Source organism: Physcomitrium patens, chromosome 17, assembly GCF_059467195.1.
Source record: "Physcomitrium patens ecotype Gransden chromosome 17, ASM5946719v1, whole genome shotgun sequence".
NCBI lineage: Eukaryota > Viridiplantae > Streptophyta > Bryopsida > Funariales > Funariaceae > Physcomitrium > Physcomitrium patens.
In genome coordinates, this window is record NC_143426.1 from 5,342,322 (window position 1) to 5,368,684 (window position 26,363).

Below are 26,363 nucleotides of genomic sequence, written 5' to 3' on the forward strand. Positions count from 1 at the left end.
TATAGGCACTTCAAGGTAAGGTGTTGATTTTGTATCTACTGTCACTCTTTTGAACATAACACGTACATACAGAATGCAATGAAGAATTAGCGAGTAAAGTTGGAGAGAGAAATTTTTTGGCTACACTTTTTATATATTGCTTGATGAATTCTAAGCAAGGATGAAGGAGTAATATAAAGTTGAAGTCAGTACTTGCAATCTAAAGGGAGTAAGTGATTAGATTTACTAGTGGTTGTGTTTTGAGCTATATCTTAAGCAATTTGACAAGATTTTAGCTAAAAAATTCTTAGAATATTTATTATCATGTTAATAAACTTTATACACAAATTTTGTGGCATTCGGAGTTTAGGTTTATGAAATATGGAGAAAATAGTGTTTGGATGCTTGTAAATTAGGATTTAAAGCACCTGCTAGTATTTCTAAGATGCTAAACAATCTATAGTAGATTTATAATTCAATTTTTTTTTACAGTAAAGTTTAAGGGTAAATTCTATATTATCTAGAAATTCGAAAAAAAATAAACAATTGAATCAAGAAATATGAATTTCTAAAGTTTAGGAAGAAAAAATCCTTCGTGGGAGAAAAATATTTTGAAAGGATTTTTACTACAATTTGGGAATTTTTGGCAAAATAAAGGGTTTTTTGGGAGCCAAGTCTTTAAATATATATTAAAGATGGAGATACACAACAATGGCAAAATTATGATGTAAAGATGGATATTTATATGAAGATTATGGATTTTCTTTGAACTTATAGAAAATCAAACTTACTAGCAAATAATTAGTTATGATTTGGTATAGCAAAGGATGTTAGGGTATTTCTAAATGCTTTAGAAAGCCTTATGTATAAAGCTTATTAAATATAAAAGGGTTTTATCAATAGAATATCTTTTGATACTATTGTATTTTTTTGGCCTCTATAATAAGAATACATCACTTATTGGAACTAATCCAATAAGGAAAATGTAAACTCTCTACAGTTAGATACTCAGTGTATTTTCAAATAGAAAATCATGCCATACGACAATGTCGTTTGGGCCTCAATTTGACTTAGAATAGGATTGTGCTTATACCTCATCAAATTCAAGGGTAGATTTACAATTATCACAAAAGTGGGGTAGATTTGTAATTATCAAGGATACAAGGATATTCTTGATATTTCAACATACTTTAGGGGTGTATATAATAATTTTCCTATTTTTTATGGAGGTATAAATGTGAAGGGATTTCTATGCATTAAAAGGGAGGTTTCTACCTATTAGTTCTCTAAAAATAAAGCAAAAAAAATACCATAGGAAGTATATGATGAATAATAAATTGAAGGGGTAATAATAATATCAGCAATAAAGTTGCCAAATCAAACATTAAAATTAGAGAAAAAAAACTATTGAGGTTAGAAAAAGAAACATTGCAATTGAAGGTAGCATTAAAGTTGAAGAAGCATATTCAAATACACCAGACAAAAGACACATTTAATATTTAAGGTAAAATAAGAGGTACAATATGCAAACAATGTAATAAAATTGTTGGTGCATAGAATATTGGACAATTAGAATTAGAAAAATATGGACATCTATTAAAACATAAGATTTGTTAAGATTCAAAAGAAAATGAAAAAGAAAAATTTAAAAGAGAAATTTTTTCATAAGCCAAATAAATTTTCATTTAAAAGAAAATATTTTCTTAATAAATTTGATTGGACAAAGAAAAATCTAACATATGTGTTGACATTTTAATTTTTAAAGAATTTTTTTATTCATCACAATACATAAATATGTATGATTTTTTCATTTTATTATACTTATAAAAGTTTTTTTTTGACTCAATAAACTTCATATCTAAATAAATAATAAAAAATTAAAATAGTAAATTATTATATCTAAATTTGTATAATACATTAATAAAAATTAATAATTATATTAAATAAATAAATAAAATAGTATCTCTCTCAAGATAGAAATATATATATATATATATATATGAATAAGATGTATGTACCATGAAAATGAATAAAATAAAATTTAAATTCAGTTTTGAACTTTTTATTTCAAAAAAATATAACAAATTAAGCAAAGAATTCAAAAGATTTAAAAAAAAAAAAAAATCTGATAAATGTTTTTGGAATAAAATGAATGATGGAAACAATCAGAAAATCAAGGATACATTTTTTAGAAAAAGATATAGAGGGAAACTATCATATTTAAATCAGTTTATAAGAAATCAATACAAGAATCAAAATCAAATTAGTAATAACAAATCTTGAAATAAATTTATCAAAAAACCAACCAGCTTTAACAAAAATATTAGTAATAATACTTGACATTTATATCTTAGTATTTTATCAAAAATAATAGTAATAAGAATAATATAAAAAATACCAAAATTGCATTGATTTTAAATGGGAAATGGGTTTGTAAACTGGTCTAGTGTGTCGTTTCTGCAAATTGCATTGATTTTAAATGCTGTGACCGCCAGTACTTAAAACTATGTCGTCACAATACGACGACAGTGATTCAGAACATGAAAAACAGGGCAAATAGAGACGAATCAGCAGGAAAGCATTGTTTTTCTATTTTTCATTTACGGCGATATATACACACTGGTTCGTTGAGAAATGAGAACCAAAGATAGAGCTCACAAGCTCTATTCCTACCTATTCTCTAAGCCTCAACTGTTATATTCTCAAATCTCCAGGATTATCTAGTATAGTACACAATGAGAGACAAGAAATTTTTGTTTTAATGCTTTTTCTGTTATTTTTTCTGTTTTTTTTTTTTTTGTTTGTTTTTTTGTTTTTAATAAATCCCTTTCCTTCGTCGCAAGGAGATAAAAAATTTGCACTTCGTGCATAATGTCTGCAGCTGATAGCCATCAGTCTGCTGGAGACGATCCCTACGAGGAAGGCGCCCAATGCAGCCATGTCCCTAATCTCTACGGATCTATTCCAGCATAGACCTGTACAGAAACCTCAAAATACCTCACAAAACCACATACCACCAGTGTTTTGTTCGTCAGTTTGGCAAGCATGTATATGATACATCTTTCCGCAGGCCTGTGGTTATTTCCATCATTTATAACCTCTCGTCACGCCAACTCACCCCAGCTCCTAGAAGAAAGCAACCAGGCTCCACAGTGGTCGCTCAAATCGATAATAAAACTACTGCTAACGCACCCACTAGTACAGATCACCACCGACATCATCATCACCAAGTCTAAACTCGCCTACAGAAAAAAGTAGGTGCAGCTGAAAAATACAAATGCCGAGCGATGCACTTGCATCGAGTCGCTGCATGAGCCTACAAATAAATGAGTTTTTGGGAAGTGTCAGGCGCAATCTATACCCTCTTCACAATGAACTAAGCCTACATTTCTACAAGCTCCACTGCGGCTGAACCATTGGATCGTAATCGCAGGCTTGACCCACCTTCACAAACCTCCCCTTCACTCTTGTGCGAATGTCTGCTCGAGCCTTGCGAGATTCATACCGTATCTTTTTGCCGAACCTGTAGAGCCAGGGCACTAGTGTTAGATGTTGAACAAGTATGGCTTGTGAGGAAGCATATTAAAGAAAGGGACTAAAAGTGATGCTTGTGAGTGACAAGAGGAAGTCGAAGCACCTGCGTATCTTTTTCTTCTCCTTGTAGCGGAGCATAGCTGAATCTCGTGCTTGTGCAAATGTAACACTGTCTGGACTCCCAGACCCCAAGGAAGACTCTCCACTGGGGGTGAGAAGCACGGGTGATAAATCGCACTCAACGTAGTCGCTGCTGTCCCCACTCACGGCCGAAGCTGTCCAAGACAATCCTGAATTCTCTTGACTGGTGGTGAACTGGACGTTCATGGTGCTCATATCCATGTCATCCAGAGCCTTTCCACTTAATCGAAGGGCAGCTTCATTTTCGGCTGAGTGTCGACCAAGCCCTAACTTGTCTAATTGAGCCTGAAAGTTGAACTGATCATTACTCTGCAAAGCACGACAAAACCCAGATAAATACAACCATCATAGCTTCCAGGCAAGTTGTTGCAAGTCAACAACACATGAGAAACTTGAGAGCATTTGTCAATGATGGAATCTTACAGCGAGAGACCTAAAGAGCTCTGATTCAGGAATGCTTTGCATGTGAGATTCACGTCCTGCGTCTGCTTCCATTGAAGTACAGGCGGAAAAAGTTGCTGCATTAGGGGCCTGGCTGCTAGCAAATATATCCTCGTAGTTTTCGAAAGACAAATTCACATCGGGCACATTAAACCCAGAGCATAAATCGCGCTCCTCTTCCTCACACATTCCTAGGTCTTGCATGTTCTGACCCCACAACTGGTCACAACACCTCAATGTCAGTTAAAAAAGCAAGGAAGTATGCAACATAAATGAAGTGTGAAGCTCTCGCAATGAAAAGAGTCATAAGCTTTGCACTCATCGAAAAAAGGCCGGATACATGAAACAAATACCGAAGCTCATGCACTTCAGGGTGAAATTTAAGGGGTAAAAACCTGATTAGCTTGACTGATGGAGTTGTTGCGCCAGAATCCATCCGTGCCTCGCTGGTAGCCATCGGCTTCAACCTCCACTTTGGCTACTCGACCTTGTACTAAACCTGCTTCCGGATTGTATGCCACGGAGCGAGAATTTTGAACAAGTTCCTGGTCCACGTGTCGTTGAGCAGGAACTGCGTAGTTGTTGAGCGGCTCTTGTTTCTCGAGAACGTTTGTCGAAGAATGCGGTTTACGAGGTGCGATGAGGTTTTCTGATTTGATAATTCGAACTGGATCCTGAGCTTGCAGTTTCTCTAACTGTTGAAACACTTCTCTCTCATGTCCCAGCTCTTTCGCAGTGCTTACGGAAACCATTTTCTGCAATAAATAAATCCAGACCAGAATCAGTTATACAAACAACACGCGTGTTGAAATGAATTGGAACCTACGCAGCACCAAAGGTGACGACGTGAATAAGGGTCGAATAAGATTATGCAAAGAGGAGACACCTTCAGGATTCGGGGAGGGCCCGGGCCAGACATATAGGCACCAACATTGAAGTTATCACCCGTTCTCTGAGCGGTGCAACTCTCTCTCACATCCACAGGGGCAATTGGGTTAAGTGCCACAGCTCCGATCCGCGGCTCCCATGAGTTCCACTGCATGCTTTTCTTAAAAGGTGACGATGCTAACACAGCTCCACCACGCTTCCGGACATCGTTGGCTTGAGATGCCCAAAGCATAGCAAGTTCGGTTGCAGTAGGGCAGCCAGTGAAGCATTCAAAACTGCGCCGCTGATGTTGATCAGTACCCAAGATGGGATTATGTATCTCGTCATCACAGGTTTCACACAGAGACGAGTGGCAAGATGGGCAGCGCACTGCCGCGGGACGAACATTGCAGGAATGACAGAGCAAAGTGCGGGAGTGCCGCTGCGCAAGCGCATTTGCACCGTGAACTTGCCGATCGCATGTAAGACATAGTCGAGCCGAGTCAGCTCGGCAGTATACAGTCGCACGTCCCTCGCCGCAAAATTCACAAGCTGCTTGCATCTTGAAAAAAGTGCAGCTTCAACTTCCACTTTAACTTCAACGTCAGCCTGAAACTTTATCAGAAACTTCTTCGGGTATTCACTTCCCTAGCAATCCCATGCCAAGTTCCGAAGATAACTTCCACGCCTCTCCGTCCAAGTCCTCTCTATTCTATTGCACTTCAAAAGCACCGCTTTGATTATTAAGTCCTGAAGTTCTTCAAATCTTGACCCCAGCCTCTTGCAAGAAGCAGCTCTGTATGCTGATACTCCTACACTTCCGTTTCACCTCAATTCAAGGATTGACACAAAAATAAAATTCCAATAACATCCTCCGCGACAAAACTTGATCCACGAAGATTCTTTAAGAAGCAGCTCCACTTGCCACCAAACCCCTCAAAGAAACAGAAATAAAAGAAAATGTCAGTTTCTAAACAAACGAGGAACCGATTTCGGCTTGAGATTCCCACACACACACCCGAGACTCACGATAAATGTATATCTTCGATTGCACGCAAAGTCATCCTTAACACTCAATATCGATGAGACAAGTATACGGTATATCTACACAAGTGACTCCGAATTCCCGATGCCCGGGGGAACTCATGGGAGATGAAATTGACTAGTACACAGTAAACTCACGTCTATCACATTACAAAACACGAAAGAATTACGCAAGACACTTTCAAAACACCAAGTCACCAATACATATCCATTCAAACCGCAGAAAAACTGACCTTTCAGGTTGCTTACTGCGAAAAACAGCTTGCAGCAGTCTTGTGCGCCTCCTCTATAACAGCGCAACAATGCCAGTAGCTGTGCGAGCTAGCTGCAAATATCCTGCTCTTCAGTTGCACAGCAAAGCCTAAATCTCCAAACCAACCTCCGGCTCCACAATATCACAAACTCTTACTCCAACCCAATTCTCCAACCGACCTCCACTGCACTCAATAAAATCCTTCAACAGTTCACTCTCATCTCCGCTAAAACACGCTATCCCGCTCCACAATTAAACTACCAACTCAATCGACTCAACCTGGGCCGCCCTTCAAACTGCAGTCGAACAAGAGATCACAACTCAAATCAATGAAATCGCAAACGAAACCAGTTGCGACTGGATACGAAAAAAATCAGACGGCGAAGGCGATTGCTCACCGGAATATCGACAATATCGAGCGAAGCTGCGCACTGCAAAGAAGGAAAAAAAACAAAAAAACACCAAAAGGAGGAGGTGGAGAGGAGGGGAGATGATGAGATAACAAAAAGTGTCGAGTCATAAAACGGCAGCTCAACAGAGGAAAGCGGGAGGGAGGAGTTGTACACAGAATCAAACGGGGTGGAAACTAAGCACCAATCCAGGATTTTGCCATTTGCGAACTCTCTACTCCTCTTTGTGCGTCGTCGTCCGTCGCCAACAGTAAATTCCTGCAAGTGCCAGATGGCGTAAAGCGCAATTGCCGAAAGTGAGGATTTCACACATGCGCTGAGCGCCGGTTGGTTACGTGCAGGACTGCGGCGTCAAAATATCTCACACCCTCTCTCGCTTTGTGGGTGGCCCCCACCTTCATCGCCGACCTTCCTCCCTCCCTTCCTCGCCATCGCCACAGCCGCATCCCTCCACGACGACGACGAAGATGACGAGGGAGCGGGTATCAGCTAAACCATTCCAAATACCCGCCCTTCACGACCACGACCTCGACGATAGAGAGGATATCAACGTAAGCCCCACATGCCTTCCGTTCACGACGTAACCGGGTATCAATGCAGTCTTATTGCTCGAAGGTAATTGGAAGCAGCTGTTGTGGCGATTTGGCTTTGGTGAAGTGGCTCTACGTTCTTTGAATGTTCTATGTACACAGTAAACTCACGTTCTTGTATGCTCTATATATTTCTTATATAAAATAGCTTAGGGTCCCACGTTCTTGAATGTTCATTGACATGCAAGTCTGCATGTCAATGATATATAGAGTGATGATGGATAGAGTGATGATGGATAGAGTGATGATGGATGAATAAATGGATGTGTTTGATCTGTTGGTAATGTATACATCTATTATCATGAATGTGGGTGGGGGTACAGTTGCAAGGGGGGTTCGTTCACACCGCCCGTTTAGAGAGGGGTTTTTTTATTTTGACGGGGATGTGTGTTGCTGAGGTGGCAGATGGCCAAAAGGGGAAATAAAGAAATATATATATATATATATATATATACCTCTCTATATATCTAAATATATAAGTAGCAGTTCCATGTATAGGTGGGTTGCTGTTGTCTGCATCATTTGGATGCTTTTCTTTCCTTCTTATGAGATAAGGTCTTTGAAGTGTTGTCATTTCCCCTTTTCCTTTCATCTGAGATTTTTTCATGTTTTTTCATGTTTTTTAATTTTTTTTAATTTTTTTTAATTTTTTTCATTTAATTTTATGATGTTTCTTTTGGACTTGTGTTTTTTGTACCATTTTATTGAATAGGATTTCAAAATTAAAGATCATTATATATATTTCTTATATAAAATAGCTTAGGGGGACAAATACATGGGATAAACAAGAGGAGATAAATGACTTTATGATTTGCTAAATGCATCATTGTTTTTATCAAAAGGTTTCACCAAAAGTGAACCAAAAATTAAATTCACTCTTAACTTTATTTAAGTTAAACAACAATCAGGGGGCAATTCTCTTCATTAATTTGTAACTTTCTTTGAATTAGCATCGATGTATCAATTCTCTCAATGAAACTTGGCACGTTTAAACTATCCTTTCAAGTACATAATCAAATGTTACATTCACAATGCTACATATCATCTTTTAGTTGAACAAGAAGCATGATTCTTTAGAGAGGGCCTTTGAGTATGTGGTAGAAAGAAACAAGAAGTTGACTTGACCTTCTTCAACATTGAAAAGTAGAATAAAATGTTTTGTGATCACTGAGATTTCCAATGGCACTTGCATCTTGTACTATTAAAGAAAGAGACTCTAGTTCAAAGCTAAAAATCCACATTTTAAGAGATACATTCATATGATTTTTTAATCAAATAATATATATTAAAAAAGTTATTATTGTTGTTTCTTCAAAGTGTGTCACATAAATATTGGTTATATATATAACAATATTTTTTATGTCAACATAGATTGTTTGTAGTACAAAGTACCATAATATTTTGGTTTATAAACTATATCCACTTCAGGTGTATATATGGCTTCGGCTTTTAGAATGATGTTTTGATGAACTAAATCATTATTATTCTCTTTTGCCATTTTTTTTTTTTTTCACATGCTTATATAACTTAAGAGTATTAAATACTTTTCATATTATTGTATTTGATTTAAAAGCTAAAGAGTCCTTTCGTGGATTGAACAACTTTAGTTTGAAATAAGGCGTGATGAGGTTTGAAGATCATTAGTTATGTCTTCAAAGAATCCATTAAATATTTTGAATTGAGGCTTTTGTAATAGTTCTATTTTGCAGTGTAGGCAAAATCAATTATAAAGTGTATTTATTCAAGAATCCTTTTGAGTGTGTAGTTAGATGTTTTATCATATTTTATCAAGAACATGAATCTCAAAAGAAGAAAATCCTCAATACACTCTTGTGTCACAGAAAGGAACTAAGAAGTCACTCAAAGTTGATAAAATATTGAATTATAATGGCCATTGCCAAAAACAAGAAGACTAGAAAGTCTTGAAACAAGACTAAGGACTAGAAAGGCATTGATAAGAATAAAGAAGGCTTCACTCTTGCTTCCATATATACTCTCTAACTAAGAATTACGTGACAATATTCTATAGGATCTCGCACATGTGTTGACTTTGCTAACCACATGTCTTAACTTGCATGATAAGTTATCTATATATGTACCACATAGATAACTTATTTCACAAGCTATTATATCAAATAAACTTGTTCCACAAGATATTATGTGGAATAAACTTGTGTCTAAGACTTCTTCCATCTCAAATTCTTGATTATTATCTACTTCTATAAGAGGAGGTGGCATTTGTCTTCTTCCCAAGATATTCACTCTCTTAAATGACTCACGAAGAGATATAAGAAATACACGGTGGAACTTCATAGACTCCAATAGATGTAATCAATAAGTAATAGGATTAATTTGTTTACAAATAGAAAAAGGTCTCAACCTACAATGTTGTACTATAGTTGCTTATAGTATATAAAAAAATAATTAAAACATATATTATATTTGTAAGTCTTGATGTAAATTAGAATGGTTAATAAATAAATTTAAAGAGATTTGATATAAGAAAATTTATTTGTAAGTTTATCTATTTTGATTATAATGTTTAAGTTATGTAGGATTTAGATATTTAGTATAGAGCTTAATAGAAGGTTGGAGTCTAAAGATGAGAGTCTAAACTATTAATGGGCTTATATCATGGACATATATTAACTATAATTATTACCTAGGTAGTATGAATAGGTAGAAGTAGGTAAAAATAAATTAATTTCATAATATCTTCTAGAGTAGCTTTTTAGAAGCTTCATAGATGCTGCTTTGACTTTACATGTATTTATACTTAATTGATAGGTTAGAAACTTGGTCAATAAGTTAACCACGTGCCATACATATTGGTAGCTTGCGAAACAAGCTAACTATGTGGCGTCTACATAGAAAACTTGCCTTGCAAGTTAAGATACATGTTGTGCAAAGTCAACACGTTTTTGGAGGTCCTATAGAATGTCACCACATAGCTTCTAGGTAGATAGTATATATAGAGGCAAGAGTGAAGCCTTCTTCACTCTTGTCAACTCCTTTCTTGCTTTTAATCTAGTTTCAAGGGTCTCTAGTTTTCTTATCTTTTGGTAATAGCCGTTTCAGTTTCTTTCTTAATATATATATTTAGTTATTTCTATTTTGTCATCATTCTTTGAAAAAAGTCTCACTTATTTATTTATTTTTATCAAGTTCTTGTCCATGATAGCTTATTGGAGAGGATGAAAGTAAGGTATGTTTGGATGAAGGCAAGGGGTGAAGATCTTCATCCTTATTAGTCGAATGTCATACCCAATGGGCTTCAAGGATGCTATTTGAGGCCTTATTAGAAGGCTTTTTTGGTGGAGTTTTGATCCATGTATGGAGAACGTTTTGATGCAATTCGTGTTGCAACCAAGAAGATCTATATTTTACGACAAGGTAATCAATTAATAAAGTTGTATGCTTTACAATTTCAACAACTTATAATTGATATCAAGTGGAATGATACAGCACTTGTTAGCCAATTTTTCTACAGATTACAAGGTAAATATAAGGTAAAAAATTTAATGGTCAATTTACTTGATCCTCAAACATTGAGTGAAGCAATTGACTTTGCTATAAAGTACATCAATCATCTTTTTGAATTTTGATCTAAGAAATGTACAAGTGGACCTAAACGTTACTATAATTTCTTCATCTAAGAAACATTACTAAAAGACATCCTTCATATAGAAGTAGCAACTAATAGTCATAGTAGCTTTGTAATATTTAATATCATTAAATATCCCTTTAATCTAGTCATTTTAAATTCATCATGGCTAATAAAATATAATCCTAAAATAGATTGGACTTCTTGTAGTCTTGACTTTTCTGAAAGTATAACTAAGAACGTAGTTAATCAAGTAGAAAGTCAAAAGTCTAATACAATTAAATTTTTATTTGTAGGTGTAAGAGCTTCTTTGCATGCTGCAAAAAAAGGATCACTTCATGCCATTTATGTTACATATATTTCTACTAGTGGAAAGACTTCAAGTCGCATTTCAATCGAATATCAAGATTTTCAAGATATATTTAAGAAGAAGAATGCAAATACTCTTCCAAAACATCGTTCCTATGACTGCTGAATTGACCTTCAAGAAGGAGCACAACTGCCATTTGAGCCAATCTACAGTTTATCACAAAATGAGCTGGCTGAACTCAAAGAATATAATAAAGTGAATATAGCCAAGAACTTCATACGCCTTCCAAATCTCCAGCAAGAACTTCAGCTTTATTTGTAAAAGAAACAGATTGATCATTACAAATAAATGTTGATTATCGAGGACTCAATGAAATCACCATCAAGAATAGGTACCTGCTACCTTTGATATCAGAACTCCTTGTTTGGTTGAATCAAGCTAAGATCTCCATAAAAATAGATCTACAAGGAGCATACAATTTGGTACACATTAAAGAAGGAGATGAATAGAAGACTGCATTCTGAATCAGATATGGATATTTTGAATACAACGTCATGCCTTTTGGACTTACAAATGTACCAACACTATTTCAACATCTAATGAATGATGTTTTTTGAGATTTTTTAGATGATTTTGTTATCTGTTACCTAGATGATATCATAATCTATTCTAAAAACACGGAAGAACATAAACTTCATGTTCATCATGTGTTACAAAAACTAAGAGATGCGAGATTCTATGCTAAGATCGAAAAGTATATATTTCACACTAAGAGTCGACTTCTTTAGATATATCATTTCAAATGATGGACTTATGATGTCACGAACATATATTTATGTGAAGGACAAGAACTCGATGAAAAAGTAATTCAAACAATAGAGCCTTCACTCAAAGAAAGCTAACAAAATATAAATAAATAAGTATGTATATTGAAAGAGAAACTTGAATGGCTATTGCGAAAGACTAGAAAATATAAAGACTCTTGAAACTAAATTAAAAATAAGAAAGGAGTTAACAAGAGTGAAGAAGGCTTCACTTTTGTCTCTATATATACTATCTAACTAGGGGCTACATGGCCATGTCCTATAGGACCTCCAATATGTGTTGACTTTATAGGACACATGCCTTGACTTACAAGACAAGTTTTTCTATGTGAGGGCCATATTGTTAGCTTGGTTTTCAAGCTAACAACATGTGTGGCACATGGCCAACTTGTTGACTACGTTTTTAATCTAAAAAATCAATTAAAGACACCTATAAAGTCAAAGCAACATCTATGAAGCTTTTAGGAAGCTTCCATACTAAATACTATAAAATTATCTTTCTATTATCTACTTTTACTTACTTCTACTTATTTGAATATGTAATTAGTGGCTTACGTGAATATGTCCGTGACATTATTCCCCCTTCTAGGAACGAGTTCCACGAGGAGCGGTCACCATATGTTGAGGAAATCTATAATGCAACAAATTATATTCGCCACATACTCTAATCTTTATTCTCTTCAAAGATGATTGATATGGCCTCTCAACCATCGATAGTGTCCTATAGCACGGCAGGAAGACCACTTAATTATTTGATCATTGTTCAGGCCTTCATAACTTCCTTCGAATAGAACATTTGGAACACCATCATGAGTTGTTCCTACCTCTAGCAAAATCACCAAACATCGGGAGTCCCTTCCCAAATCGTGATATCAAACACGTTGTATATCGCCATCTATTCGAGGAAGAACATGTCGTTCTTGAAGATCTTCATGTCGATTGCGTCGTCTTGAAGGTTGTGACAATCATAATGTCTCATCCGATAGGTCAGTAAATAAAGGCTCTTGAGTCGAATCCACTAGTTGTTGGTTCTCCATCTCTTGAGCGTCACAACTACAAAGAAGCTACAAACAAGGATTGAAAGTAGAATGTTATCTTGCCTAGATGTTGTTTCTTTTATAAAGAAGATTTTTATCTTAATTTTGATGGATTTCATTGATGAAAAGCCTCCACTACCTTTGCTGCATTTGCAGCTTCATCGAACTCATTTGACAGCATCTTTGTCGTGGTAGATCGGCTTACAAAAATGGCACATTTTGTTCCTTGCAAGAAGTTCAAGAAGAACTGACAAGAACTAGATTAATCAAATGAATACAAGAACAACACCAGAGAGGTGAGCTAGAGCTCCAAGAGATGTGTTGTGGAGACTGAAGAACTCTTCAGCCTCGATTCCAATATATACTCTTATTTAGGAAGCTTCTCAAGCAACTTCTACCAACTAGGAAGCTTCTAGAAGGTTCCAGAGACTTGCTTCTAGAAGGTTCTAGAAACTTATCTCTAGAAGGTTCTAAGGACTATGTCCCGAACATCTTCTACCAACTAAGAAGCTTTTAGAAGGTTCCAGAGACTTGCTTCTAGAAGGTTCTAGAAGCTTGTCTCTAGAAGGTTCTAGAAACTTGTCTCTAAAAGGTTCTAAGGACTATGTCCCTAACAGATTCTTTATTGGCTCCCATATGTGTTCACTAATATCATATCCACGCCAATGGATAAGATATTTCAATTTATTTTGGCATCACCTTGAATCTAAGACTTCTTTTACTTTAAACTCTTCAATATTGTCCACTTCTATAGGAAGAGGTGGAGCTTATCATCTTCTTGGTATGTCCACTGTCTTATATGGTTCAAGAAGAGACATGTGGAATACTGGATGGATTTTCATTGACTCCGATAGATGTAAACGATATGCAACAAGATTGATTTGTGTAGAAATAGAAAATGGTCCAAGCCTTCGATAGTCCAACATGTCACAAGGACAAGTGGTCTTGATATTGTGACGAAGTAGCCATACCTTATCATCCAAGTGGAATGGAAGTTATTCCTTTCAATAGACATCGCATTGACCTTTTGTTGTTCTTGAGCCTCTTTTAACTGCACCTTCATCATTGCATATAGCTCTGACAAATGAATCACCGAATCTTTTGCAGCAGGATTATCAACTTTTGAAAAGTCAAAAGTATTAAGTCATGGATAATAATCATAATTAGTAAAGAAAGGTATTTTTTTTGTAGAAGAATATATCGTGTTATTGTAAAAAAACTCTATCAATGGCAAAAGAGTTGTCCAATCATCTTGTTGGTAGTTAATGGTACGTCTTAAATATTGCTCTAAAACTTAATTTACACGCTCCGTTTGTCTATTAGTTTGAGGATAAAATATCGAAGATAGTTTTATATCCACTTTTAAAATCTTGAAAAGAATCCGCCAAAATCTTGATACAAATTGAGTTCTCCTATCTAATATAATATCCTTGGATAATCCATGATAGCGATAGATATTGTCAAGAAAGAGCTTAGCTGTTTCTTTTTCTGTGATAGATTTTGTACATGATACAAAATGTGCCATCTTGGTAAAAAAGATCTACTATCACGAATATAGAGTCATAAGAACCTGAGATTGGAAGATCCGTGATGAAGTCCATAGAAACAAAAGACCATGGTTGTTCTAGAATGGGTAATGGCTGAAGAAGTCCAAAAGGTTGATGACGAGGAGTTTTTGATCTTGAGCAAACATCACATGATTGTACAAAATCTTTGACTGCCTTCCACATGTCAGGCCACTAAAAATCCCTAGATATTAGCTCCAAAATCTTATTGTATCCAAAATGTCTTGGTGCTAAGAAGTCATGACGAGCTTAAAGAATATGTAAACGTGCTTCTCCTTCTGGAACATATAGGCATCCTTCGAAATAAAGTAGGTTGTTCTTGAACTCAAATTTAGAGAGATCATGAGATCTAGAAGAATTATTCTTGATATCATGAACAAGAGGGTCTGAAGACAAACTTGATTGGACTGGCTTGAAAAAAGTTAAATCAACAGTCAATGTTGATTTTATTGCTTGAAGATGAAATTGCTCCGGCTTCAAGAGAACCATTCTTTGTTGCTCAAAAGCTGCATCTCCTTCTTTTGATACAAGATAAGAACGTCTAGATAACGCATTGGACAAACCTTGTTGTTTTTCTGGCCGATAAGTGATGATGAACTCGAATCTTGATAAAGATATGCTTCAACGAGCTTGACGACAATTTAATACGCGTACTGACATAAAATACTGAAGGTTCTTGTGATCCCTATATATGGTAATCAGATTGAAAGCACCTTCTAGATAATGATGCCATTCTTGAAAAGAATCCACAATTGCAAGAAGTTTTTTGTCATGTATCTCATAATTGATTTCTGCTGCTAAGAATTTTTTTGAATGAAAGGCTATTAGATGAAGTTTGTCATCTGTTCCCATTTGTGACAAAACTACACCCAGAGCAAAGTCTGATGCATCTGTTTCTATAAAGAATGCTTTGAAAAAATCAACACGATACAAGATTGGTATAAAAACAAACGTTGTCTTCAAAGATTCAAAAGCAACTTCTGCTTCTTGATTCCATTGGAGTTTGTCTTTACAAGTCAAACGTGTAAGTAGAGCTATAACTCGAGAGAAGTCTTTAATGAAGATTTGATAGTATTTGACAAATCCCAAAAAAGCATTGGACATCTCTTACCATTTTTTGGATCTTTCAATGTATAATAGTTTGAACTTTCTTAGGATCCATCATAAGTCCATCATTTGAAATGATGTAACCTTAGAAATTGACTTGAGTAGTGTGGAATACACACTTTTTTATTTTTACAAAGAATCCCGCATCTCTTAATTTTTGTAACACATGACTAACATGAAGTTCATGTTCTTCTGGATTCATAGAATAGATCAAGATTTCGTCTTGATAACAAACCACAAAATCTTCCAAAAACTCTCAAAAAACATCATTCATTAGATATTGAAAAGTTGTTGGTGTATTTGTAGGTCCAAAAGGCATGACGTTGTATTCAAAATGTCCATACCTAGTTCGAAATGTAGACTTCCATTCATCTCCTTCTTAAATGCGTACCAAATTATATGCTCCCCATAGATCTATTTTTGTATAGATCTTAGCTTGATTCAGCTGATCAAGAAGTCCAGATATTAAAGGTAGTGGATACCTATTCTTGCTGGTAATCTTATTGAGTCCTCGATAATCAACACACATCCGCAATGATCCATCTTTTTTCTTCACAAATAGAATTGGAGCTCCTGCTGAAGATTTAGAATGGCGTATGAAATTCTTGGCTAGATTTTCTTCAATATACTCCTTGATTTGAGTTAACTCATTTTGTCATAAACTGTAGATTGCTCTGAAAGGCGATTGTGCTCCTTCTTGAAGGTCAATTGAGCAATCATAGGGACGATGTTCCGGGAGTGTATCCGCATTCTTTTTTTTGAATACATCTTGAAATTCTTGATATTGGCTTGGAATGCCACGTGAAGTCTTTACATCATTAGAAACGGGTGTGGCATAACTAATATATGGTGATTTTTTCATAGCAGCATGCAAAAAAGCTTTTGCACCTATAAACATGGATTTAATTGAACTGCACTTATGACTTTTTACTTGATCAACTACACTGGTAGTTACATTTTTAGAAAAAATAAGAGTTCGAGAAATCCAATCTATTTGAAGGTTGTATTTTTCTAACCACAATAAACCTAAAATGATTGGATTAGAGGGAGATTTAATGATATTAAATACTACAAAACTATTATGACTATTGATTATTACTTCTATAGGAAGGAATTCGTGAGTAATATCTCTAAAAAACAATGGACGACCATCTATGATTTCTACATGAACATGTTTAATTCTCTTTACTAAAGATATGCTATATCTTTCGATAAATCCTTCATCTAAGAAACACGTTGAGACTCCTGAATCTAACAAGACAGAGGCTTTGTAATATTTAGGTCCTCAAATAACATTTAATGTTAAACAAAAAGAGGGTTCTGAGGAGAGAATAGGACCTTTACTAGATGTTGTGCAAGGTTCCAGCCACACAGTCCCCATTGTAGCTGGACAAACTCGTTTTCCAACATGTTCTCTTCTTTCATAGCCATACTCCTCATTTTGTGGTTGCGTCATTTCTTTCGACAATGTTGAGCTGTTGTTTTGGTTCTCCAGAATATTAACATAATCCTTCTTGACGGCGACAAGTCTTTTCTTGTTCAGTAAGAGATTTGAAACCTATTGCATCAATTTACATGTCTTCTACTTTCGAATGTATGTATTGAAGAGATGTTGGTGTTGCTATTGAATTATAGTGTTAGGGACATAGTCCTTAGAACCTTTTAGAGACAGGCTTCTAGAACCTTCTAGAGACAAGCTTCTAGAACCTTCTAGAAGCAAATCTCTAGAACCTTCTAGAAGCTTCTTAGTTGGTAGAAGATGTTCGGGACATAGTCCTTAGAACCTTCTAGAGATAAGTTTCTAGAACCTTCTAGAAGCAAGTCTTTGGAACCTTCTAGAAGCTTCCTAGTTGGTAGAAGTTGCTTGAGAAGCTTCCTAAATAAGAGTATATATTGGAATCGAGGCTGAAGAATTCTTCAGTCTCGACAACTCATCTCTTGGAGCTCTAGCTCACCTCTCTGGTGTTGTTCTTGTATTCATCTGATTAATCTAATTCTTGCTAGTTCTTCTTGAATTTCTTAGTAGATATCAAGTCCGTATTCTCTGTCCATGACAGTTTGTCGAGACTTCACTCACCTCAGATATCAGAGCTAGTTTCTACTTTGTTAGAGTGTGGATTACCCCTCTGCTTGGAAGTGTACTAGCACTTTAGAGGTTGCGGATTACCCTACTCTAAACTGATACTTCTTTTGTTACAATATTGGAGTCTTATTCTTCTTGGAGAGAGTGGATTACCCCTTTTCTTGAAGCTCTTAAGGCATTTTAGAGGTTGCGGAGTACCCTCCTCTAAACCAATATTGTCTTGTTGTGGAGTCATTTTTGTCCTTCTCTTAGAATGGTTGGGGGCCAAGACATTAGTATGACGGAAAGTTCAGAGTCCAACTTAGATGCTATCATGAATGCCCTCGCTACGTTATTGCAAAGAACTGCAGAGATTGAAGGAGTCGTGGCAAGGCTTTATAATGATGGAGCATCTGGGATGGCACAATCTAGGTTGCACCAGCCTCAAACTTCTACACTTGGAGAAGCAACTTTGCCTCAGGTTCGACAAGCACCGCTGGTTCTACAACATAAGGAATCCCAAGTTAGCCTTCCGGACAAGTTCGATGGTACACGTTCCAAGTTTCAAGGATTCGTCAACCAAATCAGATTGATAACAGTTTTACAGCCCGAACGCTATTCAACGGAGGAGTCACGTGTTGGGCTTGTTGGAACCTTACTTACAAGATAAGCTCTATCATGGTTTGCTCCTTTGTTTGAGAAACAATCGTCCATACTAAACAACTTTGAAACCTTTTTGGAGGCATTTGCGAAAGCATTTGGTGAACACGACAAGGTTCGATGGGCTACAACAAAGATTCGGTCACTACGACAAGGGATGCGTTCTACATCAGTCTATGCATCGGACTTCAGGCAATTAGCATGCGACATCAATTAGGACGAAGAAGCATTGATGAGTCAATTCTATTGGGGTTTAAAGGACGATGTGAAGGAATTGATGTTAACTCTTCCTAATCCGCAAACGCTCAACAAAGCTATTAGCCAAGCTGTGAAGTGTGATAATCACCTATTCCAACGTCGCCAAGATCAACGTTCAAGACAACATACGATTCGCCACACCCCAACTATGTCGACAAGTAGCGTGAATTCACATTCAGAGGTAGAAGACATGCAAATTGATGCGGTACGTGTCAAATCTCTTACTCTAGAAGAAAAAAAGCGGCGTATGGAGGAAGGTCTATGCATGTATTGCGGTGAAGAAGGCCACAAAGTTGGAAACTGCCCCAAGAAGCAAAATCAACGTATTATCAAGACGAGGGGTGCGTTTATTCAGGAAAACAAGGATGCCCAGCCACAATAGGAACCGTGCGGTTGGACAGTGAAATATCGCAACAACAACTAGGTTCCTTTCTTTCCACTCAACTTGCCCTTTGTTATACAATCCCTTTGCTTATTGGCCCTCAGAAACTGAGAACCTTAGCATTATTAGATTCAGGAGCATTTGCTTGTTTTTGGATGAAGAATTTGCAAAGCGTCATTAGTACAAAAATCCAAACATGTTCACGTTGAGATCACAGATGGACGACCTTTATTGTCTGGTAGTGTCACCCATGAATCAGAACCTATAGAAGTGACGTTTAAGGACCATAGTAGTCATATTATTTTCAATATTATTAGAACTCCATCAAATCCTATTATTCTTGGTCTTTCCTAATTGGAAAAGCATAACCCATTCATAGATTGGAAGTTGCAGAAGATGACCTTTCCTACAAAACCACCCAAGAGCAAGCCTAGTAGAAAACCCCGAATAGAGAAATCCTTATTTATTGGAGCAAGAGCATTTATAAGATTGTCCAAGGAAGGCACACCGTTTGTCATTTATGCGGCTCTAACTACCGGGGAGAAGATCTCGACAGCAAGTATACTGGAGCAATATAAGGATTTTAAAGACATATTTCAAAAAAAAAATGCCGACATGCTACCGGAACACAGACCATATGATTGCGCCATAGACTCACAGGAAGGAGCACAACCGCCTTTTGGCCCAATCTACAATCTATCGTAGATGGAGTTGGCGGAGTTGCAGAAGTACATTGACGAGAATCTAGCCAAGAACTTCATCCGTCATTCAAAATCGTCAACTGGAGCACCCATCTTATTTGTGAAGAAGAAAGATGGCTCGTTGCGGATGTGCGTGGACTATCGAGGCCTCAATAAGGTAACAAAGAAGAATCGTTACCCGTTACCCTTGATTTCTGGTCTCTTAGAACAACTTGGACGTGCAAGGATCTTTACAAAAATTGATCTAAGGGGAGCTTACAACCTCGTACGAATCAAGGAAGGAGATGAGTGGAAGACAGCGTTCCGTATAAGGTATGGCCATTTTGAATATAATGTCATGCCCTTTGGTCTTATCAATGCTCCAGCGGTCTTTCAACATATGATGAATGACATTTTGTAAGAGTACCTTGACGATTTTGTTGTCATCTATTTCGATGATATTTTGATATTCTCCAAAAATGAGGAAGTGCATGAAAAACACGTTCGTTTGGTATTGGAGAAACTACGCGAGCGAGGACTATATGCTAAGTTGGAGAAGTGTTTATTTCACCAAATAGAGATGGAGTTTCAAGGATTCGTTGCAACTACGGAAGGCTTGAAGATGGACCCCAAGAAGGTGGAAGCAATTGTGTCTTGGGAGGTTCCAAAGACGGTTAGAGACATACAATGCTTTCTTGGTTTTGCCAACTTCTGTTGGGTCTTTATCAAGAATTACTCTCAAGTTGCTGCTCCTCTCACTCGGTTGACATGCAAGGATAAGCTGGAATGGGGACCTCTAGCAGAGAAGGCGTTTCAAAACCTGAAGACCGCATTTATTACGGCTCCAATCTTGGTACATACAGACTTTACAAAGGCCTTCTATTTAGAAACTGATGCTTCGGATTTTGCTTTGGGAGCTGTACTTTCACAAATGGGAGAAGATAAGAAGCTCCATCCGGTTGCATTCTATTCTCGAAAGTTCTTTGCTGCTGAAATCAATTATGAGATCCACGATAAGGAACTTCTTGCTATAGTGGATTCTTTCCAAGAATGGCGTCACTTTCTTGAAGGAGCTTCACATCCAGTGACCGTATACACAGATCACAAGAATTTGGAGTATTTCATGTCGGCTCGAGTTCTAAATCGATGTCAAGCTCGATGGAGTATATTGCTATCTAGGTTCGATTTTATTATCACTTATCGACCTGGAAAGCAGCAAGGACTATCTGATACCTTATCGAGGAGATGGTATCTTGTACCAAAGGCTGGAGAAGCAGCGTTTGATCAACAATGTACGACATTGTTGAAGCCAGAGCAATTTCAGCTTTGTGCTATTATTATGCCAATTGATGCTCACTTCCTGAATCAGGTGCGTGCCGTAACCATTGAAGATTCAGTAGCCATTGATATTAAGCAGCGTGCCAATGACGACAAGTTCAAGGTGGAGGGAGATCTTTTATACTTTGAAGAGCGGTTATATATCCCAAAAGGACCAGCACGACTCCGAGTTCTTCAATCTCGCCACGATTTTCCAGCTGCGGGACATTTTGGATTCAACAAGACCTTAGAACTTATTTCTTGAGATTTTTGGTGGCCCCAAATGTGGAAAGATGTGAAATATTTTGTCCTCTCCTACGACATTTGTTCAAGATCCAAGAATCCTCGGCATCGCCCTTATGGACTCCTACAGCCATTGCCGATTCCACATCGACCATGGTCTTCAATTTCCATGGACTTCATCACGGACCTGCCATCATCGAACTCATTTGACAGCATCTTTGTCGTGGTAGATCGGCTTACAAAAAAGGCACACTTTGTCCCTTGCAAGAAGACATCGTCTAGTGAAGTCACAGCAAGGCTCTTTCTCGATAATGTGTATCGATATCATGGACTACCAGATGATATCGTATCAGATCGAGGAACCTAGTTCGTATCAAAGTTTTGGAGATCTCTCTTTGAGATACTGAAGGTGGATATCAAGCTTTCTTCGGCTTTTCATCCTCAAATTGACGATCAAACGGAACGGGTGAAGCAAGTCTTGGAACAATACTTACGATGCAGCATCAACTATCAGCAAGACGATTGGACCACATATCTGTCGCTAGCCGAGTTTGTATATAAGTCGACTCAATACACACCATTCTTTTCCAACTATGGGTATCATCCAAAGCTTGATTTATTGAGTCCATCAACAAATAACAATCCAGCAGCTGAAGGATTTACGAAACAACTATCAGAGCTTCAAAATACGTTGAAGCTTCAATTACAATCCGCTCAAGAATCCTATAAGGCGTCTGTAGATAGATTTCGAAATCAAGCACCTACTTTCAAAATTGGAGATAAAGCATGGCTTCTTCGACGAAATATCAAGACCAAGCGATCATGTGATAAGTTGGACTATCGAAAATTGGGACCATTTATCATCCAAAAGCAAATCAATTCAGTGGCGTACCGTCTGGAATTATCAGCTTCTATGAAGGTACATCCAGTCTTTCATGTTTCTTTGTTGGAGCCTTATCGAGAGTCATCTTTTTTTAGAAGAGTGCAATGTCCGCCACCTAGTATTGAGATCGAGAACCACGAGGAATACGAGGTTGAAAAGGTGCTGGATTCTCGGCGAAGGTGGGGCAAGTTGGAGTAACTTGTTCATTGGTGCGACTACGACATTAATGAGCAAACGTGGGAGCGAGCTGAAAATCTCACCAATGCGCCGCAAAAGGTACAAGAGTTTCATCAACAACATCTTCATAAACCTAAGCCGGTTCGACAATAGCTTCTTTCTGAAGCTTGCTCACCCAAGAATATAAGAAAGGGAGAGATCACCACCAAAATTCGTAGTTGATGTGGTTATTTTCTCCAAGATAAAATAGAATTTTTTCAGTAGCGATAGTTTGGTCTTCTGATATGGATAGCCAAGAGATAGATACTATGTCAGTCACATTATCTCAACCAACTAGTTCACGAAGGTGACCCCGAGATGAAGAACCACATGCACCATGATGACGACGGAGGATACCAAGTAACCGATCACTGGTGATTGTATTTGAGTCCGAGCCTGCTTACGATGGTCAACCAGAAGGCATATTTGCAGGACAATTTCACAATAAAGACACGGAAGTTCATGCTTGGTTAGAAGTTGAAGGAGTGGGCCACTACCATTGGCTTCAAGGGCCGATGAACCACTTACCTCGTGAACAACAGTTGGAGTTCATAGGAGACGTTATGCGATAGATCTTCATTTTCTTGAGTTAGTACTGATTAACAACAACATTGCTTCTCAGAGACCTCGAAGCTAAAGGAGGGGGTGATGTTAGGGACATAGTCCTTAGAACCTTCTAGAGACAAGTTTCTAGAACCTTCTAGAGACAAGCTTCTAGATTCTTCTAGAGACAAGCTTCTAGAACCTTCTAGAAGCAAGTCTCTGGAACCTTCTAGAAGCTTCTTAGTTGGTAGAAGATGTTAGGGACATAGTCCTTAGAACCTTCTAGAGATAAGTTTCTAGAACCTTCTAGAAGCAAGTCTTTGGAACCTTCTAGAAGCTTCCTAGTTGGTAGAAGTTGCTTGAGAAGCTTCCTAAATAAGAGTATATATTGGGATCGAGGCTAAAGAGTTCTTCAGTCTCGACAATACATCTCTTGGAGCTCTAGCTCACCTCTTTGGTGTTGTTCTTGTATTCATCTGATTAATCTAGTTCTTACGAATTCTTCTTGAACTTCTTGGTAGATATCAAGTCTGTATTCTGTGTCCGTGACATATAGTTATGTTGAGGTTCACTTGTACGGTTCTTAGATCAAAATTCAAAAAGGTGATTGTCGTACTTCATAGCAAAGTCAATTGCTTGACTCAATGTTTGAGGATCAAGTAAGTTGAGCATTAATTTTTTTACCTCATATTATAATTTATAGAAAAATTGGCTAATAAATGCAGCATCATCTCACTTGATATTAGTTGCAAGTTGTCAAAATTGTGAAGCATACAATATTACTGATCGATTGCCTTGTCATAAAATATGAATCTTATTGGTTGCAATACGAGTTGCATCATGTTCTCCATACATGGATCAAATTCTGCCAGAAAAACCTCTAGATTATCCAATATTGGATCTTGTTGTTCAAGAAAAGATGAAAACTACGATACTACTGAACCTCAAAAAAAAACGTACCAATGAATCTAACTTGGGATCCTGGAGTTGAATAGCTTTGGGATTGAAGTTCAATCCAAAGTTGCACTCAATTGATAAAACCTCAAAACTTAGATCTGGTGCCATGAAACTTCTCGGGTAGGGCAATTCTTGGTTCTCTAACACTGGAAGGGCGTTCCACCATAGGGGAAGGGACATGATTTGGTGCAGATGTTGAAGCAGCTCTAATCATTTCTATATCTTCACTTCCTGCCAATCTTGTTGCTACTTCTGGTGGTAAATTTAGTTGATGCAATGCAAGCATTAACTCCCTCAATTGTTCTTACATTTATGCCATTGCACTCTTCATTTCAGCAACTTCTATCATGATAACACTTAGAAATGAAAAGATGTCTAATATCACTCAAGACAAATAGAAGAGAGGACTTGAGAATAAAAAAAATACTAAAGACAATATCAGTTTAGAAGAAGGTAATCCATAACTTCTAATATGCTTGTGTCTTATCAAGAAAAAGGGGTAATCCACTCTTAATCAAGATAAGACAAAGCTTTGATATTGTAAGTGTACTCTTGTCAATCTGTTAAGGACGAGAACTTGATGAAAAAGTAATTCAGAGAAGTGAGCCTTCTCTCAAAGAAAGGTAACAAAATATAAATAAACAAGTATGTATATTGAAAGAGAAACTGGAATGGCTATTGCCAAAGACTAGAAAACATGAAGACTCTTGAAACTAGACTGGAAACAAGAAAAAAGTTAACAAGAGTGAAGAAGGCTTCACTCTAGTCCTTATATATACTATCTAACTAGAGGCTACGTGGCAATGTTCTATAGGACCTTCAATATGTTTTGACTTTGTAGGACACATGCCTTGACTTACAAGGCAAGTTTTTCTATGTGTGGGCCACATTGTTAGCTTAGTCTTCAAGCTAATAACATGTGTGGCACATGGCCAATTTTTTGACCATGTTTCTAATCCAAAAAGTCAATTAAATACACCTATAAAGTCAAAGTAGCATCTATAAAGCTTCTAAGAAGCTTCCATATCAAATACTATAGAATTATCTTTCTTTTATCTACTTTTACTTACTTCTACCTATTTATATATGTAATTACTGACTTACAAGAGTATTTCTATGAAAATTTATTGTAATTATTACTTAGGTAATATGAATAGGTAGAAGTAGATAAAAGTAGATTAATTTCATAATATCTTTTAGAGAAGTTTTCTAGAAGCTTCATAGACGTTGCTTTGACTTTATATGTGTTTATACTTAATTAATAGATTAGAAACTTGGTCAATAAATTAACCATGTACCACACATGTTGGTAGCTTATGAAACAAGCTAACTATTTAGCACCCACATAGAAAACTTGCCTTGTAAGTTAAGATACATATTGTGCAAAGTCAACACGTTTTTGGAGGTCCTATAGAATGTCACCACATAACTCTTAAGTAGATAGTATATATAGAAGCAAGAGTGAAGCCTTCTTCACTCTTGTCAACTCTTTTCTTGCTTTTAATCTAGTTTCAAGGGTCTCTAGTTTTCTTATCTTTTGGCAATAGCCATTTCAATTTCTTTCTTAATATATATATTTAGTTATTTCTATTTTGTCATCATTCTTTGAAAAAAGTCTCACTTATTTATTTATTTTTATCAAGTTCTTGTCCATGATAACTTATTGGAGAGGATAAAAGTAAGGTATGTTTGGAAGAAGGCAAGCGGTGAAGATCTTCATCCTTATTAGTCGAATGTCATACCCAATGGGCTTCAAGGATGTTGCTTGAGGCCTTATTAGAAATTAGGATTTTTTTTCCAAAATCATTCAAGGTTTGGAGGCTATGATCAGTAATTTTAGATTTTTGGATATAGATTGGGTGTAATATTTGTGTGATTTGGAGTTTTCATAAAGGAGTTATTGGTGCTCAAAGTTAAGGTGTCAATTTCATATCTACTATCACTCTTTGGAGCATAACATACACTTATAGAGAGCAACAAAAGATTGATAACCTAGATTGAAGATAGCACTTTTTTAGCTACACTTTTTATATATTATTTGATGAATTTGGAGTTTGGATGAAAAAGTTATAGAGAGTTGAAGTCAATCCATCCAAATCAAAAGCAGTAAGTAAGTGATTTTATTCATATCAATAAGTAGAGCCATATCTTAAGTTTCTAGATGAATTTTTAGCTCAAGCTTTTTAAAGAAGGTAGATTATTGTCTTAGTAAGCTAAATATATAAATTTTGTGGCATTTGAGTACTTAATTTGTGAAATATGAAGAAATTTATATATAAGTGTATGAAAACTAAGGTTTAAAGCTAATGTTAGGATTTTAGCCATATCTTAAGATTTGCAATGAATTTACAATTGAAATTTTTTGTAATAGTTGTTAAAAGTACATCTATACTTTTTGTAAAATTTGAGTATGTTTCATCAGTCCAATTGGAAGATATGAGTTGTTGAAGTTTGAG

General features: G+C 36.5%; 1 protein-coding gene across 15 annotated transcripts; it reads right to left on the bottom strand.

The window, feature by feature from the left end:
- Positions 1-2,548: 2,548 nt before the first annotated feature.
- On the bottom strand, positions 2,549-6,936 carry LOC112294419 (zinc finger protein CONSTANS-LIKE 9). 15 transcript variants are annotated; one of them, XM_090243574.1, is made up of 7 exons: positions 6,658-6,854; positions 6,240-6,555; positions 4,982-5,897; positions 4,491-4,850; positions 4,078-4,314; positions 3,621-3,963; positions 2,549-3,502 (listed from the first exon to the last, which is right to left on the bottom strand). In XM_090243574.1, exons 3-7 carry the CDS (start codon positions 5,522-5,524, stop codon positions 3,441-3,443), a joined length of 1,545 nt encoding a protein of 514 aa, XP_090099700.1. In that variant the 5' UTR covers positions 5,525-5,897; positions 6,240-6,555; positions 6,658-6,854; the 3' UTR covers positions 2,549-3,440. The 15 variants fall into 15 exon arrangements, with proteins under 15 accessions (XP_090099700.1, XP_090099698.1, XP_090099697.1 ...); XM_090243572.1 differs by having other exon boundaries at positions 3,617-3,963; positions 6,240-6,342; positions 6,658-6,841; XM_090243571.1 differs by having other exon boundaries at positions 3,617-3,963; positions 6,240-6,347; positions 6,658-6,799.
- Between the last annotated feature and the right edge of the window lie 19,427 nt (positions 6,937-26,363).